This window comes from Sus scrofa, chromosome 10, assembly GCF_054392235.1.
Source record: "Sus scrofa isolate SSC_HxYL_T2T_F1_AM1 chromosome 10, Sscrofa_HxYL_maternal_Yorkshire_Landrace_v2.0, whole genome shotgun sequence".
Taxonomy (NCBI): domain Eukaryota; kingdom Metazoa; phylum Chordata; class Mammalia; order Artiodactyla; family Suidae; genus Sus; species Sus scrofa.
In genome coordinates, this window is record NC_139392.1 from 81,612,271 (window position 1) to 81,628,006 (window position 15,736).

Sequence of the window (15,736 nt, forward strand, 5' to 3'; positions counted from 1 at the left end):
TTGGATGTCAGTGAGTTATAAATAAGCTGTGGTGTCTCAAAATTAAAAAAAAATAGGCAAGAAGAAGAATGGATAATTATTTTAAACCAAGCTTAGAACAATCGGAACTTGAATTGAAGAACAATCTACATTTCAGCTTTCTCTCAAAAGACTGAGGAAATAGATCACTCTTTTTTCTTTGCCTTTCTCATTTGAGATGAGAAAGGGAGGCCCACTTTGCTCTGCAACATCTCAGGGCACATTAAATGGGTTCATTGACATGAAAACCCTGTTCAAACTATGAAGGATCAGCCAAGTGAGTTGGTGAATATCTGTGGTGAAGAGAGTCATTTCTGGTTATTTCTGTTATATTTAAAAAGCATATAAACATAATTAGGTGGTATTATGGCTGGTGCAATTTAATTGAAATTATTGTTTCCCTCTCCAACAGTCATAAAAATAAGACATAACCTTGTATTTATTCTTTGTAATTTAAGGAATGGTCAGCATGCAAATTTGTAAGATGTTTTGAGGAAAACTGAATTTCATGGAAAAAAAAGTATTCCAACTCCTTAAAGAATAATACAAAGCATATAACTTTCCTTCAGAGTTTTACCCACTTAGTAATAAGAAGGCTGAGCAGTGTTACCATCAGGGGCTAGGGCCCGGATTCTAATCCTGGCTCTGCCCATACTAATTGGATGTCTCAGGCTAAATTATGCCATCTTTTAAAACTTTGATTTACCTTCTATTAAGAGATGAAATGTTAATATCTTCCAGCTGGGTCTGCTATCAGGTTTAAGTAAAAATTACATACATAAAGTAATTGCCAACACTAAATGCATTTCTTTTTTATTATTATTCCTGTGCTGGCTTTTACGTATCAGATATTATCTAGTTTGAATAAAAGAGTTCATATAGTTGGATGACTCATATTAATAAGAATGTCGGCTGGGCAATTTCATCATAAAGGGTTAACACATTCATGGGATTTAAAAAAATAATTTGGAGTTCTCGTTGTGGCAGAGCAGAAACAAATCCGACTAGGAACCATGAGGTTGTGGGTTCAATCCCTGGCCTCGCTTAGTGGGTTAAGGATCCAGCGTTGCCGTGAGCTGTGGTGTAGGTCGCAGATGCAGCTTGGATCTAATGTCGCTGTGGCTCTGGCGTTGGCTGACAGCTGTAGCTCCAATTAGACCCCTAGCCTGGGAACCTCCATATGCTGTGGGTGTGGCCCTAAAAAGACAAAAGGCAATAAATAAATAAATAAATAAATAAATAAAAATAATTTCAGGGTGCAATTTCAAATTTTTTGGATTCTTTACACATGCATCGCTACCATCCTGCTAAATAAGGGGAATGAGAACCTGAGAGCTTTAGAAATTCTAAGTTTCTAGTCATTAGGAACATAAAAAGCTGGGCCTAAGATCTGGGTTTCCAGTCAGCTACCTTTCCTGAACATCACTCATTTGCAATAAACATCACAGGCTGTATCAGAGAAAGAAGAGCTGAGAAAAATTTATGGCTACTATATATGTGAAAATTGAAGTGATCTGTATTTAGCTCTACAACACTGACCTCACATTCTTTTGAAAGAGACAGACTATTTAGGAGTAATCAGAAATAAAGCACCAAGCACATGACCCTTAAAAGCAGAATGACCTGTGTTCAGTGCTAATCTGATACCTCCAAGATTTTTTTCTCCCACTTAATAATACCACCATATAGACTGCCTTCAACATGCCATTAAAACATCTTCCCTCCAAACGAGGAAAATTTTAGACTGCAAAACAGCAAATAGAAAAAAAAAATGGAATTGTGACTTGATTTACTTTCCTTTCAGCATATTCTACAAAATTGTAAATATTTGGAAAAGGTGTTTCTGGTTCTGATGGCTAACTGAAAACACATGCTTACCTATACAGCTGAAGAATGTTCCACTGCAAAGACAGGAAAAATACTGAAAGAAAGAAATCCACAGAAGCAGTGGAAAATCAGGAGCACAGCTACCAACATATAAAAATAGTAAGAATTTCTGGATGTTTTAACCCAAATGGAAACTGTTGGTTGAAATTACATAAACAAAACTGAGGAACTTGCAAACATCTACAGGGGAAAAAAAAAAATAGACCCACAAAAAAAGTGACTGTTCCTGGCAGAATTCTGGAATAACTCAGAAAGAGATGGACAGCATAGAGGAGGAGCTATGCATATGTCACCAGCTCATAATGAATCAAAGAACTCTGTAAACAGCCAGGTCAGCCCCTGTGTTAGGAGTTGCTGATGCTAGTGTTCACACTTAGGACACATAAGGTGGGTGAATACTGCTGGAGCTTGAGATCTGGCCCCGGCATTTCCATGAATGGGCACTCAGACAAGAGAAACAAGGGTGGGGGGCCTTGTGACTGCCATGAGGTCCTTGTGGCTCCCTCAACAAATAAGCTACCAGTACATCGGAAATGCTGGCCCACTAGAAAATACACCTCCTCCTTTACAACAGAGCAATGAAACCAGAGATCTTAAATCAGAATTCATCTTCAATGGAGTTCCCATCATGGCTCAGTCACTGGTAATGAACTAGGATCCATGAGGACGTTGGTTTGACTCCTGGCCTTGCTCAATATGGATTAAGCATCTGGCATTGCCATGAGCTGTGGTAGAGGTCACAGTTGTGGCTCGGATCTAGTGTTGCTCTGGCTATGGCATAAGCCAGCAGCTTCAGCTCCAATTCAACCTCTAGCCTGGGAGCTTCCTTATGCCATGGGTGTGGCCCTAAAAAGAAAAAAAAATCAGTAATATTATCCAATCTAGACTCATCCACACATAAGAATAGAAAGCCAGTAGTAAGTAACCAGACAGCTGAGAAAAATTACAAAAGAGACACTAAATTGAACAGAATACTGAACACCAAGAGAACAACTGCTAATAGAAATAAGTGGAGAAATAAAGAATGATAATTAATCCCCTTGAGAGACTGCAGTGTCCATCATATCTATAAAATAGAACAAAGTAATATGAAGAAGAAGGCTTTAGAGTTCTTGGAAATTAACAAATCGATTGCTAAAATAAAGCCCTCAGAGATGAACTGAATTAGAGAACTGATACAGATTAAACATGAAAAAGTGAACTGGAAAATTGGACCAAGTGACCCTCCCAATGTCACAGTGTCAGAGGGCCAAGGAATGAAAACTTGGAGAATATATGTTAGGGGATAGTATCCAGAAGTTTCCATAGTTGTTTAATAGATTTTTTAGAAGAAACTAAATAAATGATAGATGAAAATCCCCCTGAGGTGAAAAATGATGAAGGTCCAACAAATTTCCAGGAGAATTAATCAACCCCAGGGCTTAAAGGAACGTTTTACTCACTTCGTGAGAGTAAAGTAGGAAACGTAAAAATCCTAGGGGAGAAATAATCAGGTAGGCGTCTGTCCTCTACAAGGCAGATGGAAAATGGATATTAGAATACAATGCTGCTATGCCTTTGATTATTTAAGGAAAAATAATTTTGAACCTAGAAGGTCATACCCAACCTATCTTTACAGTACAGGTCCATGATATGTTTCCTTTAGTCGGTCAGGAACTCATAAAGCTTACCACCCATGCACTATTTCTGAAATCTGTATGAATGAAACATGCTCTCCATGTGACCTTCCAAAGTTCATATGTTGAACTCTAAACCCTGAATATGATGGCACCTGTTCTTCACAGACTTTGGAAAACTTAGGGTTACCAAAAGGGACAGGTGAGGGTGGGGAGAGATGGACTCAGAGTTTGGGATAGGCATATGCACACTGAGGGATGTGGAATGACTGGCCAGTGGAGACCTGCTGTGCAGCACAGGGAATTCTACCCAATATCCTGGGACAATCTATGTGGGAAAAGAATCTGAAAGAGAATGGATGTGTGTATATGTCTAACTGAACCACTTTGTTGTACAGCAGAAATGATCACAGCCTTGTAAATTAACTAGACTTCAATTAAGTGTTATTTTAAGTTTTATTGAAATATAGTTAATTTACAAGGCTGTGATCATTTCTGCTGTACCAAAAAAGTGACTTTTTCAAAAAAAGAAAAAGGCAAGGTTAAGCCCTAATGTATCAATTTAAAAAAAAAATGACTGTATTTAGCGATAGAGCTGTTAAAGAGGTGATTAAATTAAAAGGAGGCCTGAAATTAATGTGGATCTTGGGAGTTCCCACTGAGGCTCATCAGGTTAAGAACCCAACTAGTATCTATGAGGATGCAGGTTCGATCTCTGGCCTCACTCAGTGGGTTAAGGATCTGGTGTTGCCACAAGCTATAATATAGATTGCAGATGCAGCTCAGATCTGGCATTGCTGTGGCTGTGGTATAGGCCAGCAGCTACAGCTCCAATGTGACCCCTAACCTGGGAACTTCTATATGTCATGGGTGCGGCCCTATGAAAGAAGGAAGGAAGGAAAGAAAGAAAGAAAGAAAGAAAGAAAGAAAGAAAGAAAGAAAGAAAGAAAGAAAGAAAGGAAGGAAGAAAGAAAAATTAAGGTGGGACCTAATCCAGTCTTGCTGGTGTCCTGCTAAGAGGAAATTTGGACACAGGAAGAGATTGTAGGAATGTGTGCACACAGAGGAAAGGACAGGTGAGCCCATGCTAAGATGGAAACCATCTACAAAGCAAGGAAAGAGGACTTAGAAGAAATCAAACTTGCTGACCCTTTGATCTTGGACCACCAGCCTCCAGAACTGTGAGAAAATAAATGTCTGCTGTTTAAGCTACCCAGTTGGTTATGGCAGCCCTGAGCAAACTAATACACATATCAAACAAAAGAATCCAATGTAGTGGACTACATAGGAATTAATAAAGAATAGTGAGCAAAGATAACTGTAGAACACAGATTCACTTGATAATTATATACTGGTGAGGTCTCAGGCATTTTAAAGACTGTGGTTGCCAGGAAAGTAGATGAATTATTTACACTGTGAATCTAATGTTGCAACCAGTTTTAATAAGTCATAGTGGTGTCTGGAAGGATGAGCCAGGTCCATAAAGTTATGCCAAAGGTCTTTTATTTGAGGGAGGGGTGGGTAGGTTAAAAGTATGCAATTAATTTTCAATAAAAATGGATAAATATTTTAAATAGATTGACTAAAAATTAAAAGGCACTTTAGAAAAAGAGACACAGCAATTAGGACTTATAAACACTAAAAATAAGCAGGAATGAATCAATCTAACTAAGAGATAAAGAGGAAAATAATGAAACAAGAAAAAATACAAACAGAAAATACATGAAAAATTGATTTGTGCATATGTGAAAGAACAGAATTGATTTATATCTATCTATACATATATATAGAAGCTCACATAAAGGAAAAAATAATCCAGCCACATATTGTCTATAACTGACATAACTAAAGCCAAGTGTCACGGAATCGGTAAAAATAAAAAGATGAATAAGATATTAAGAAATTGATTTTTAGAATGTAAGAAGGTCCATATTTATTAACAGGCAAAATGAGGTTTCAGGGAAAGTATAAAGGGAGTATTTAGTATTGATATAAGTTGTAATTCCTCAAGCACCTACAACTGTCTTGAATCTCCAAGCATTCAATAATATGGCTTTGAAATACAAGGACTGAGACTGATAAGAACAACAAAAAAAAGACAAACTGAGACTTAATGCTGGAGGAATTTAAAATACTTTTTCCCCTAGATTGACAAATTAAGAAGATACAGTAAGGCTATAGAGGATTATAACGTATCTTTGTGTTTCTATCATATCTCTGTGTATCTATGTTTGTATCCAACTAAAAAGCAACCATCCTCTCACACATCTGTAGAAAATTTACAAATGGACACATGAATTTAAAATAGGAAAATGAAATCATGTCAGTTCAACGAGGGCAGGACACAGTATTGAATCAATAGTGTTGGAAGAACTACATTGCTATTTGGAAAGAAAATCATGAGTTTCTAACTTCTCACCATATACACACAAAATCAGTTATACGTGGATTAATTAGTTAATGCTAAAAATCCAAATTACATAATAACTAAAACAAGTGAGAATATGTTGTTATTTTACAACAGGAAAGGGCTTTCTGAGCAAAGCATTAAAACCAAAATCTATGAGAAAATACAGACCTACAGAGTTCACAAAATTAAAATGTAAAAGAAAAGTTGCTTTAACTATAAGTATGTTAAATTTTTTTAAGAAGTAATATTCAGCTTAAGACCTAGACTTCTAAGCATAGCTGACTTTTGGTTCTTTCTCAAGGTGACTTTGCACCTAGCCTGCTTATAGGCAGTTGTAAGAAATACCTTCTTTTGCAAATTCCCATGTTTCTTTCTTAAAACTGTGACTTGATTTTAATTTTTAGCAGCATAATTCTTCAACTTGAGGTCACTTTTCTTTTTCTGCTTTTATTATATTCTAAAGGGAAAGTCTAATTTGAAGGTCATATTCGATTAGTTCCTTCTCCTGAGTGTCAGCCTTTGCATTTCATGTACTGCCTTCCCAGCCTGCTAATTTATACTTTATGAGCAACTTACAGCAGTGTTTTCTTTCTTTTCCTTTCTTTCCTTCCTTTCCTCTACTCTATTTTCCTCCCTACACTTCTTTCTTCCTTTCTTTCCCTCCTTCTTTTCTTCTTTCTTTCCTTCCTTTCCTTCCTTCCTTTCTTTCTTTTTCTTCCTTCCTTCCTTCCTTTCTTCCTTTCTTTCTCTTCCTTCCTTCCTTCCTTCTTTCCTTCTTTTCTTTTCTTTTACCATCCTGAGGTTTACTTTCCTATCATCTACAATAAAAGATCCACATCACATGTCAGCATAGCTTTCTCAACCTGCAGTATCCAATATCTTTGCTGTTAAGGTCTATGCACCAACCTTTGCTAAGCTGATAACGGAAGTCTGTGACCCTTATTATGTGATACATGATGTGTTGTGCTAGACATGCTCTCCTCGGTGTCCCCTTTCTCAAGGTCCTGAGTGTCAGTAAACTGCTTGGCAAAATGCCTGGTACACCATATACAACCTTCTTTTCAGTAAGACCCGCCCAATGAAATATGGGATACTGATATAATACAAGGAGAATCTTGAATCTATTCTTCAAAAAGCAGGGAATCACTGAAAAATACTTTGGTTCATTTTAACTATAGTTCTCGCGTACTGCCTGTGTCATGTCTTACAAATGATTGCAACACACCAGTGTGTGTGTGACAAGTTGGGAACTACTGACCTAGTACATTAGGCTTAGAAAAGTATGAAACACTCAAATATATGGTACAATCTAGAGCTTTGACAAGCCTGTTGAAAGGGCAGAAATTTGCTAAGTATGTTCAATGACGCCTACACATACTTTCTCCATGTTATGCCTAGGGATATTTGCATATCTGATTGCTTCCTCTCTTAACATTGACTCATGCTATTCTCAAAAGCTGCTCTTGATAAGCAGTGTACCCTTACTTGTGGAAACAATGGCCATGAGATTCAGTGTACAACAGAAATTCTCATTGCTTAGTCTAGAACATCAGTTAAAATGCATATAAAAAAGAATAAAATTATAGTTAGCATACTGATAGTACCTCTCCGCAACTTTTGTGATAACATAGCATAATAAAAAAGCATTTTAAAATTAAACATAAATAAGAAAAAATTGGGCAAAATTTCTGATATCTAAATAGCCTTAAGCATATGTCATACAAACTAGTACTTATTTAATTTTGACATGGTTTTATCAATGTAAGTATATATTAAACTTAGAATACATTTTCTTCCATTTAGAATCTTAACATTTTTCTCATTTCTCTTTTTATTCAACAGATGACCAGAAGAATTTCTGTAGCACTAGTGCTAATTAAGAAATGGGCCAGATCCTCGTCTATGTGGTGGTAACATCTCATGGTGATAACCAGAGACTTTGGGTGACTCACTTGCACAGGTTATTTTTATTTGTAAATTATTACTTCACTGCACTAAGTAGGAACCTAGTACCCTGATTAAGTGAATGTAAATCTAAAATACACCTCCTTTATTACTCAAAAGTGTCCATGCGCCATACTTCGATGATTGATTATTCAATGATTTCTGATGATATTATTATACATGGTGATGAGGGTAGTGGCTGATTGGTGTGTCATGTGTTCTTTCCAGACTATCTCCAGTTATTTGGCCTTTGCAGGTGCATTGTGCCTCTGCACCATGACTCAGAGGGCCAAGATCGCTCTGGATTTAAGAAACAAGGTTGAATGGAAGTGAGACTCTTTTCTTTCTCTGCCAGACTTCTTATTCTGAAGTTCATGGGTCTGGAAGCATCACAGGGAATATGCAGAATTTCCTCCTGCATTTTCCTACAGCGGGGCACCCTGAAAGGTTCAACTCTTCTAACAGCACAGCTATAGGTCTAATGACAAACCCAGGGGGATTCCAAAACTGACCAGAGGAGGCCTCTCTCAGTTTGGCAAAGAGAATGTAGTCTTGGTGGCTACATCCTTGAATGGCTCATTCAAAAGTTGACCATTGAAAAAGCAGTAGAACAAAAGGATTAAATGGTAGGTCCTATCAGCAACTACAGGAAAAACAAGTACCCAGAGCAACTCCCACACCACCTCATCTGCACCACACATTTAGGCAACATATTTAGGAGGACTATTTAAATAACTGCTGCCCCTTTTCGTTTTGGTTTTTGTCACATTTGTAATTCCAATCAAATTTATACTGAAAACTACGATATGCAAAACACAAAATATGCAAAGTGCCTTTTAAAGAACCAGCTTTCAATAACTATTTGTAGGAAGTAAGAGATGATTTTGAATAATAAAATATGGAAAATAAAATATGCCATTAAAAAACTCATCTAGTTCTGGGAGGCAGTAAAGCATCCTAATTAAAAGCATAGGCTGGAGCCACCAGATCTGGGGACACCCTGGCCTGTCATCTCTTAAATAGCTCTGTGACCTTGATTGAACAAGTTCCTGTGGCTTTCTGTCATTTCATTTTCCTCATCTGTTAAAATGTAGAAAATGGCATTACTTGCTTCACTGGATGGTATGAGCCTTAGATCAATCAATAAATGTAAAGGATTTCAGTGAATGGTGTACAGTAACACTCTGATATTATTTTCAGAGGTTTTTTTTTGCCTCTGCTCTTATTTCCTAAATATCACATTTAAACAAAACAAAGCAAAATTCACAAGCATGGAGCCACACGGCTTCCTAAATGGGACATTTACATGCTAAATTCCATAGGTTTCAGCAGAAATTATTTGGCTCTAAAACTTGACTTTAAAATAAAGACCACTTTAATATGGCAGGCTAACTTCTGATATAGGAACAATAGGTTTCTAGAAGTCCATTTAGAAATATTAAGTCATCTGTTATCACTGAAAGAAGTTTTAGGAAAGAGTTCACTTTTTCCCCTGAGCAATTAGAAATGTCTATAAATTACAAAAAATATTATAAAATGATTAATTATAAAAGTTCACTTCCTTTTTTGTCTTTAAAAAATGAGTCTGGAGTAATAAAAGGATATTAGTCATTTGTAGGGAAGTTCTCTTGTCCTGTGCCAAACTTTACCTCTTTTCAATAAATAACTCACCTAAGGTAGCATTAAATATCAGAATAAGCCAGGAGCTAGGAAGCTGAACTATTGGAACTAAATAATCTCATGGGAAATTAATCTGGTTTCACTTAGGGCACTTTTGGCAACGTGGATCAAAAAGCAACCGGCACCATTTTAAAGAGTGCTTTTAATTTTATATGGAGTCAGGTAATTGAAAGATAGAAAGAAACTGACCTAGAAAATAAAGTACGTATTCATATTGCTCCATAATTCCTGAGCCTTTGAATCAAAGGATACCGATGCCTATACAGATATCTTATTATTCTGAATATTATTCATTTACCATCCTGAATATTATTCATTTGCTACCGGGCTCCCAGTTGCTATAAAACATTTCCTTCATTATGCAGCACTCTACTTTGCAGGCTGGGATAAATCTGAATCATTTGGCTTTTTACTCTAACAAGTCAAAATTCATCATAACTGAATTTCACTTGGATCTCATCAACTGTACAAGTCTCCTTTGACTGTATTAGCTGTATATGATGTCCTTCACTAATATACTAATAAAATTAAAGTATGCTTTATTAGAAAACGATCTTAATATGCCAGTGAAAATCTAAGCCTTGTTCATTATTGATAGCAATTGCTTTCCAGTTTGTCCCTATTCTGCACTTTAAACCAAGATATATCTTCTCTGCCAGAGACACTTGGAAATCATCTGACTTGTCTCCCTGTTTCACTTCCACTTCTGGCCTCCTCTTACCCCCAGCTCCTGTGCCTTTTCTTCATAGCAACCAGATAAATCTTGTATATTTTCAAGTGATGTGTTATTATCCCTCACTATATGCTCTGCTATGGACTGAATATGACCCACTAAATTCTTATGTTGAAGTCCTAATTCCCAATGTTTTGGACTTTGGAGGTGGGGTCTTTGGGAGCTCCTGAGGGTGAAGTCCCTGTAAATGAAATTAGTGTCTTTATAAGAAGGTACACAAGAGAGGTCATCTTTCTCTGCCAGATGAACACACAGCTGTAAGCCAGCCATCTGCAAACCAGGAAGAGGTCCACTATAGAAACCAAACCAGCCTGTACCTCGATCTTGAACTTCTCAACCTCCAGAACTATGAGAAATAAACTTCTGGAGTTCCCGCTGTGGCTCAGTGGTAATGAACTCAACTAGTATCATGAGGATGGTAGGTTCAACCCCTGGCCCATTCAGTGGGTTAAGGATCTGGCATTGTCGCAAGCTGCAGGGTAGGTCACAGACACAGCTTGTATCCAGCATTGCTGGGGCTGTGGTGCAGGCCAGCAGCTGCAGGTCCAATTCAACCCCTAGCCTGGGAACTTCCATATGCTATGAGTGTGGCCCTAAAAAGACAAAAAATAAAAATTAAAAAGAAAAGAAACTCCTGCTATTTGAGCTACCTAGTCCATGGTAACTTGTTACTGCAGCCCAAGCTAAGACACTCTGCAATGACTAATTAGAATTAGAATAAATCTAATCTCTGCACCATCCTTATAAGGCCCTGAGGAGCTGTTTCCTACCTATCTCTTTGATTGTCTCTCTCCTGCTTATTTTGTTCCAGCTATTCTGGCCTTCAGATACCTTCCGCTTTTGAGTTTTTCCATTACTTGGTTTCCTCTGTCTAGAACATTCTTATCCAGGTATTCATAAGAATGGATCTTTTTGGTTGTTCAAATCTAAACTCAAACTTCCTATTTCTCAGAGAGACTTTCTTTCCATCCAATATAAAATAACTCTCTCAGCAGATTATGAGTAGTTATTTATCACAGAAAACTATTTTATTTGCTTCAGAATATTGTACCAGAAGTTGAAGTTTTCGTATATGTGCTTTTTCAATTTGTTTTCTGTCTTTCCCTTCTAGACAGTATGATTTAATAAGTTCATATAAAGAGGACAAGTTTAAACAGACTGGTGCTCACTAAAAATTTTTCATTGTTTTACCAGTTAATATCTTCAAAAGATTTGTTTTTCTTTGGGATGGGCACTTAGATCAGACAAGGCCAAGTTAGAAAAGACAAACTACTCTAACATACTTCAAATAGAGTACATTTTATCTAGGGACTTGATATATTGTTTATTTCTCCACATCTACTCTCTCAGTGGATATTACCATTTATTTTATTGTTTTTTTCTTTTTTACAGCCACACCTGTGGCATATGAAAGTTCCCGGGCTAGGGGTCGAATCTGAGCTGCAGCTTCTGGCCTAAACCACAGTCATAGCAGTGTGGGATCTGAGCCATGTCTGTGACCTGTGCCGCTTAACCCACTAAGCAAGGCCAGGGCTCGAACCTGCATCCTCATGGATACCAGTCAGGATCTTAACCCACTGAGCCACAATGGAAACTCCCATTTATTTTATTCTTTAATTTTTTTAATATTAAAAGAAAGAGGTTTTTCCTCACCACAAATCAAGATTAAATTAATTAGACTTTTGGTTACTTTAGAAAATACATGCAAAAAGGTGGGTTCTCAGACCCTTTGTAAGGAATTATCTGTCCATCAGACTCGCCAATACTGTGACTAGAGCTGATTCCTTCGATCACAACATATTGGTTGAAAAACCATCTTAGAAATGTTGTAAAATATGGCCTTGTTATACCCATATTAGACATTAAAAGAAAAAAAGTTGCATATGAAAGAATGGTATCTTGCTGGAAAGCTTCAATTTAAAGGGTGGAAAGAATGGGATTCCTCTTCATTGGTTCATGCACATATAAAAATATGACATACTCCGGAAGTTTTTTCAATCTGGGAATAGCCCAAGATTGAAAGCAATTGTTGAGAAGTAAGACTTGCCACAGTAACTGAGATCCATTAGAGACATAAGGATACACTACAAAATTAGTTTCTCCTTGGGATTCTGTAACAGGAATTTTTCAATAGTAAGTAACAAAATGACTTTTACTGGCTCAGGTAAAGTAGGCTCTACCCCTATAGGGGCATTATACTTCCCAACCAACCAAGAGATGTACAGTAAGACTTCTCCTCTCTCCTTTGTCCCCGGCCTATAAAAACAGACATGACCATGTTCTCAGGGTTGGCTCTCTGTGATTATCAGGAAGTCATTCCACTGCACTAGCAGCATTTCTTATCTCAATAAACTTAGCTTTCTTTACACCCCACTCTGAGTCTGAACATTCTTTTTCCAACCTGCACATGGACCACAACAACCAGGATTTAAACCCAGCAGTGGCAAATTTGTTTCTTCCTTTTTTTTTTTTTCCCACTCCTGAGACTCCTGTGTGCTAGATTCTTTCTCAGTCTCTCTCCCCCTATTGCAAAAGATGGCCTCCAATAGCCAAAATCTAGCCTCCAAAAGCCCAGATCTAGTCCACACTGAAGAAACACAGAAAAAAAGAGAAAGCTTCTTATAAACCTTGCATCAAATACTGGAAATGACAATTCCTGGCCCTGCTTGGGTCACCTATGGAAGTGGTAAAAGAAAGCCAGGGAGACAGTCAAACCTAGCAAGACAGTTTGGAGTACGGGAAAGCAATTCCTCTACAAAACCTGAATGTCAGACTGAGTATAATTCCCCAATGCTATGAAAACGATGCTTTCCAGTAGACCTCTCTGGAGACAGCCTAGAGTACAAAAGCAATGCTACACTTAACTGCCGCCCTCTAGTTAGAAAACCCTATAATCAACAAAAGCAAAACATCAGATATTAAGACTTAAGACCAGCGTTTCCATTTCAAAAGCTGTTTGCAGAAACACGGCTAAAAGCTAGTTCAGTTAACTAGGTAACTGAACTAGCTGACTATTACAGTCGGGGTTTAACACTTGAATTTTGAAAGACAAAAACATTCAGTCTATAGCACTGACTGCCCAGCTGGTGAAGAGCTAATCATATACCAATGCTGTCACTGAATTGGAGAAACAACATTTTGTTAGCAAGTGACCAAGATCTGCTTCCATTCTCTCGAAAGGTTCGTTGGATTTTCCCTTTCATAATTGCTTCCATGTGTAGCAAATAACTATTGACTAGTGTGTCCTCTCCAACTGCATTATCTATGTGATAAAATGTCAGTCTTTTTAAGATTATGGTTATTATTCACTACCCTGGACAAAATTTAGCATAAGCAATAGGCTAATCTATTGAATATTCACACAGTGTATATAAAGACAAGGAAAAAAATCCCAAATTTTCTCATGATCTGCATTTACCCACATGTATTTGAACTGTTAAAAATGAATCAGTATTGTTTTTACAGGTTTATCTTTAGGAAAACGGACAATTACATAGAATCAGTACAAATTCTCCACTTTATTTACAAGTTTTTATTTTTACTTGATAAGAACTCTCTTCCCTAACAATGACTAGAATTGATAAGGTCTTTTATCCTTTCTCTCTTTTTCTTATGCTTCTCCTTAGACTTCTTTGGGTACTGCAGAAAACCTCAGAAACAGTGCTGGATAAAGGATATCAGGTTTTTGAAATCAGTTTTTTTGTTAATTGTTTAATCATGGAGAAGTTACTTTGAGTCTCAGTTTAGAAAAAAATACTACCTCATCAGATGACTGTGATATTTAAAACTGATAACATATACAAAGTTATAACACATAGAAAATAGGAATCACTTCATAATAGCAGGCATTATTTACAAAGGATAATGTTTGAAATGAAGACAAAAATTTCAATTGTATTTATCCCAATGACAAATGATTGTATAATTTCAAGGCAATAACATTATGTGCTGTGTTCTGATAGGTGATGTTTTAATTAGAAATCAAGATTTCAAAATCAGTTCCTGATGATTGAAAAGCTCACTGATCTTTCGTACAAGAAGTATAGGAGTTCCTGTGGTGGCGCAGTGGTTAATGAATCTGACTAGGAACCATGAGGTTGCAGGTTCAATCCCTGCCCTTGCTCAGTAGGTTAACGATCCGGCGTTGCCATGAGCTGTGGTGTAGGTCTCAGACGCAGCTCGGATCCCATGTTGCTGTGGCTCTGGTGTAGGCCGGTGGCTACTGCTCCCATTAAACCCCTAGCCTGAGAACCTCCATTTGCCTCTGGAGCTGCCCAAGAAATGGCAAAAAAGACAAAAAAAAAAAAAAAAAAGAAAGAAAGAAAGAAAGAAAAAAAGAAAAAGAAGTATAAATGCAACAACTTGGTTCTTAAAGATTTACATTTGGTGCACAGTCTCATTAAATTAGCTAAAAATAAAGCAGGGATGTTGATTTTAATGTGAGCTGATATGTACCCATAATCTTAAGTGGCTTTGCCTTCACTTTAGGGAAGAAAATTCTCTCCATTACTATCCCTCTCATCACATTTCTTCATTGTCCTTATCTTAGTTGTAATTAGAAGATGCATGTAGAATCTGCCCAGACTTTTTTCTCTAGATAATGTTTTAAATAGCAGGCGCCATAATTGAGTTCTGGTGGCAGCCATGAATGAGCTAAATCTTGAATGAGATTAAGATGAATGATAGCACTGCTTGCCAAAGTCCCACTGCCCCAGAAAGAAATGAGAAATTAATAGAATCGGGATTGGTGTTGTCTGGCTATGGAAAAAAAAAAAAAGGTTAAACACGTGCTCAGAATATTTCAGTGAAAGACAAATCTTCCTTCTGTACCTTTAATACTCCCATGCTCTTGGGATCCACCATGTAGAACCAGAACCGAACAGTACACATTCCAAGGCTTGCTGGGAAGTATTGGGAAGTAGTGATTCTTGCAGTATATCCTTCTTTGGGGCCAGATGAGTTGACATAGAGGAAGTTCCGGCCACTACCTTGAAATAGATAAATATATATTTTTATTTAGTGAAATGATAGAGTTTCTTGGATGAGGGAGAATATATTTAAACCACGTGCAAGTTTCATTTTCCCCGAATACACATACATGCACACACATAAAATTAAACACAACTCCTTTTCTTTTTGTCAGTTATATATCAAAAACATTTAATTCTTTGAATAAAAATTTAAAGAGTGTCACTATGCTTATGTGATTCCCAAAATTCACCTTGGTATGTGACTTGTTTATAAAGTGATCAAGTACATGTGTTGACTTAGAAAGTGTATTCCTTCTCTCCTAAGTTGCTCAAATCTACCTGTCAGTTTCAAGTAAATAAAATATTTTGCATGTTGCATCAAGAGCAGGAACCAAGGTGTTCGGGGCTGATTGATAATGTATCTTATTTTTGGTTGCTCTTGATTCCAGAGCGACCAAACTAGCAACAAATGGCAGGA

The 15,736-nt window shown here is 37.1% G+C and overlaps 1 protein-coding gene across 8 annotated transcripts in view; it reads right to left on the minus strand.

Annotated features, from left to right (window-relative positions):
• The window catches only part of MALRD1 (MAM and LDL receptor class A domain containing 1), an 860,334-nt gene that overhangs the window by 147,720 nt on the left and 696,878 nt on the right, over positions 1-15,736 (minus strand). For all 8 annotated transcript variants that reach the window (XM_084980970.1, XM_084980973.1, XM_084980974.1 and 5 more), the window contains one exon: positions 15,119-15,276. In XM_084980970.1, coding sequence (XP_084837096.1) covers positions 15,119-15,276 — 158 coding nt within the window. The remainder of the gene's footprint in view (positions 1-15,118; positions 15,277-15,736) is intronic.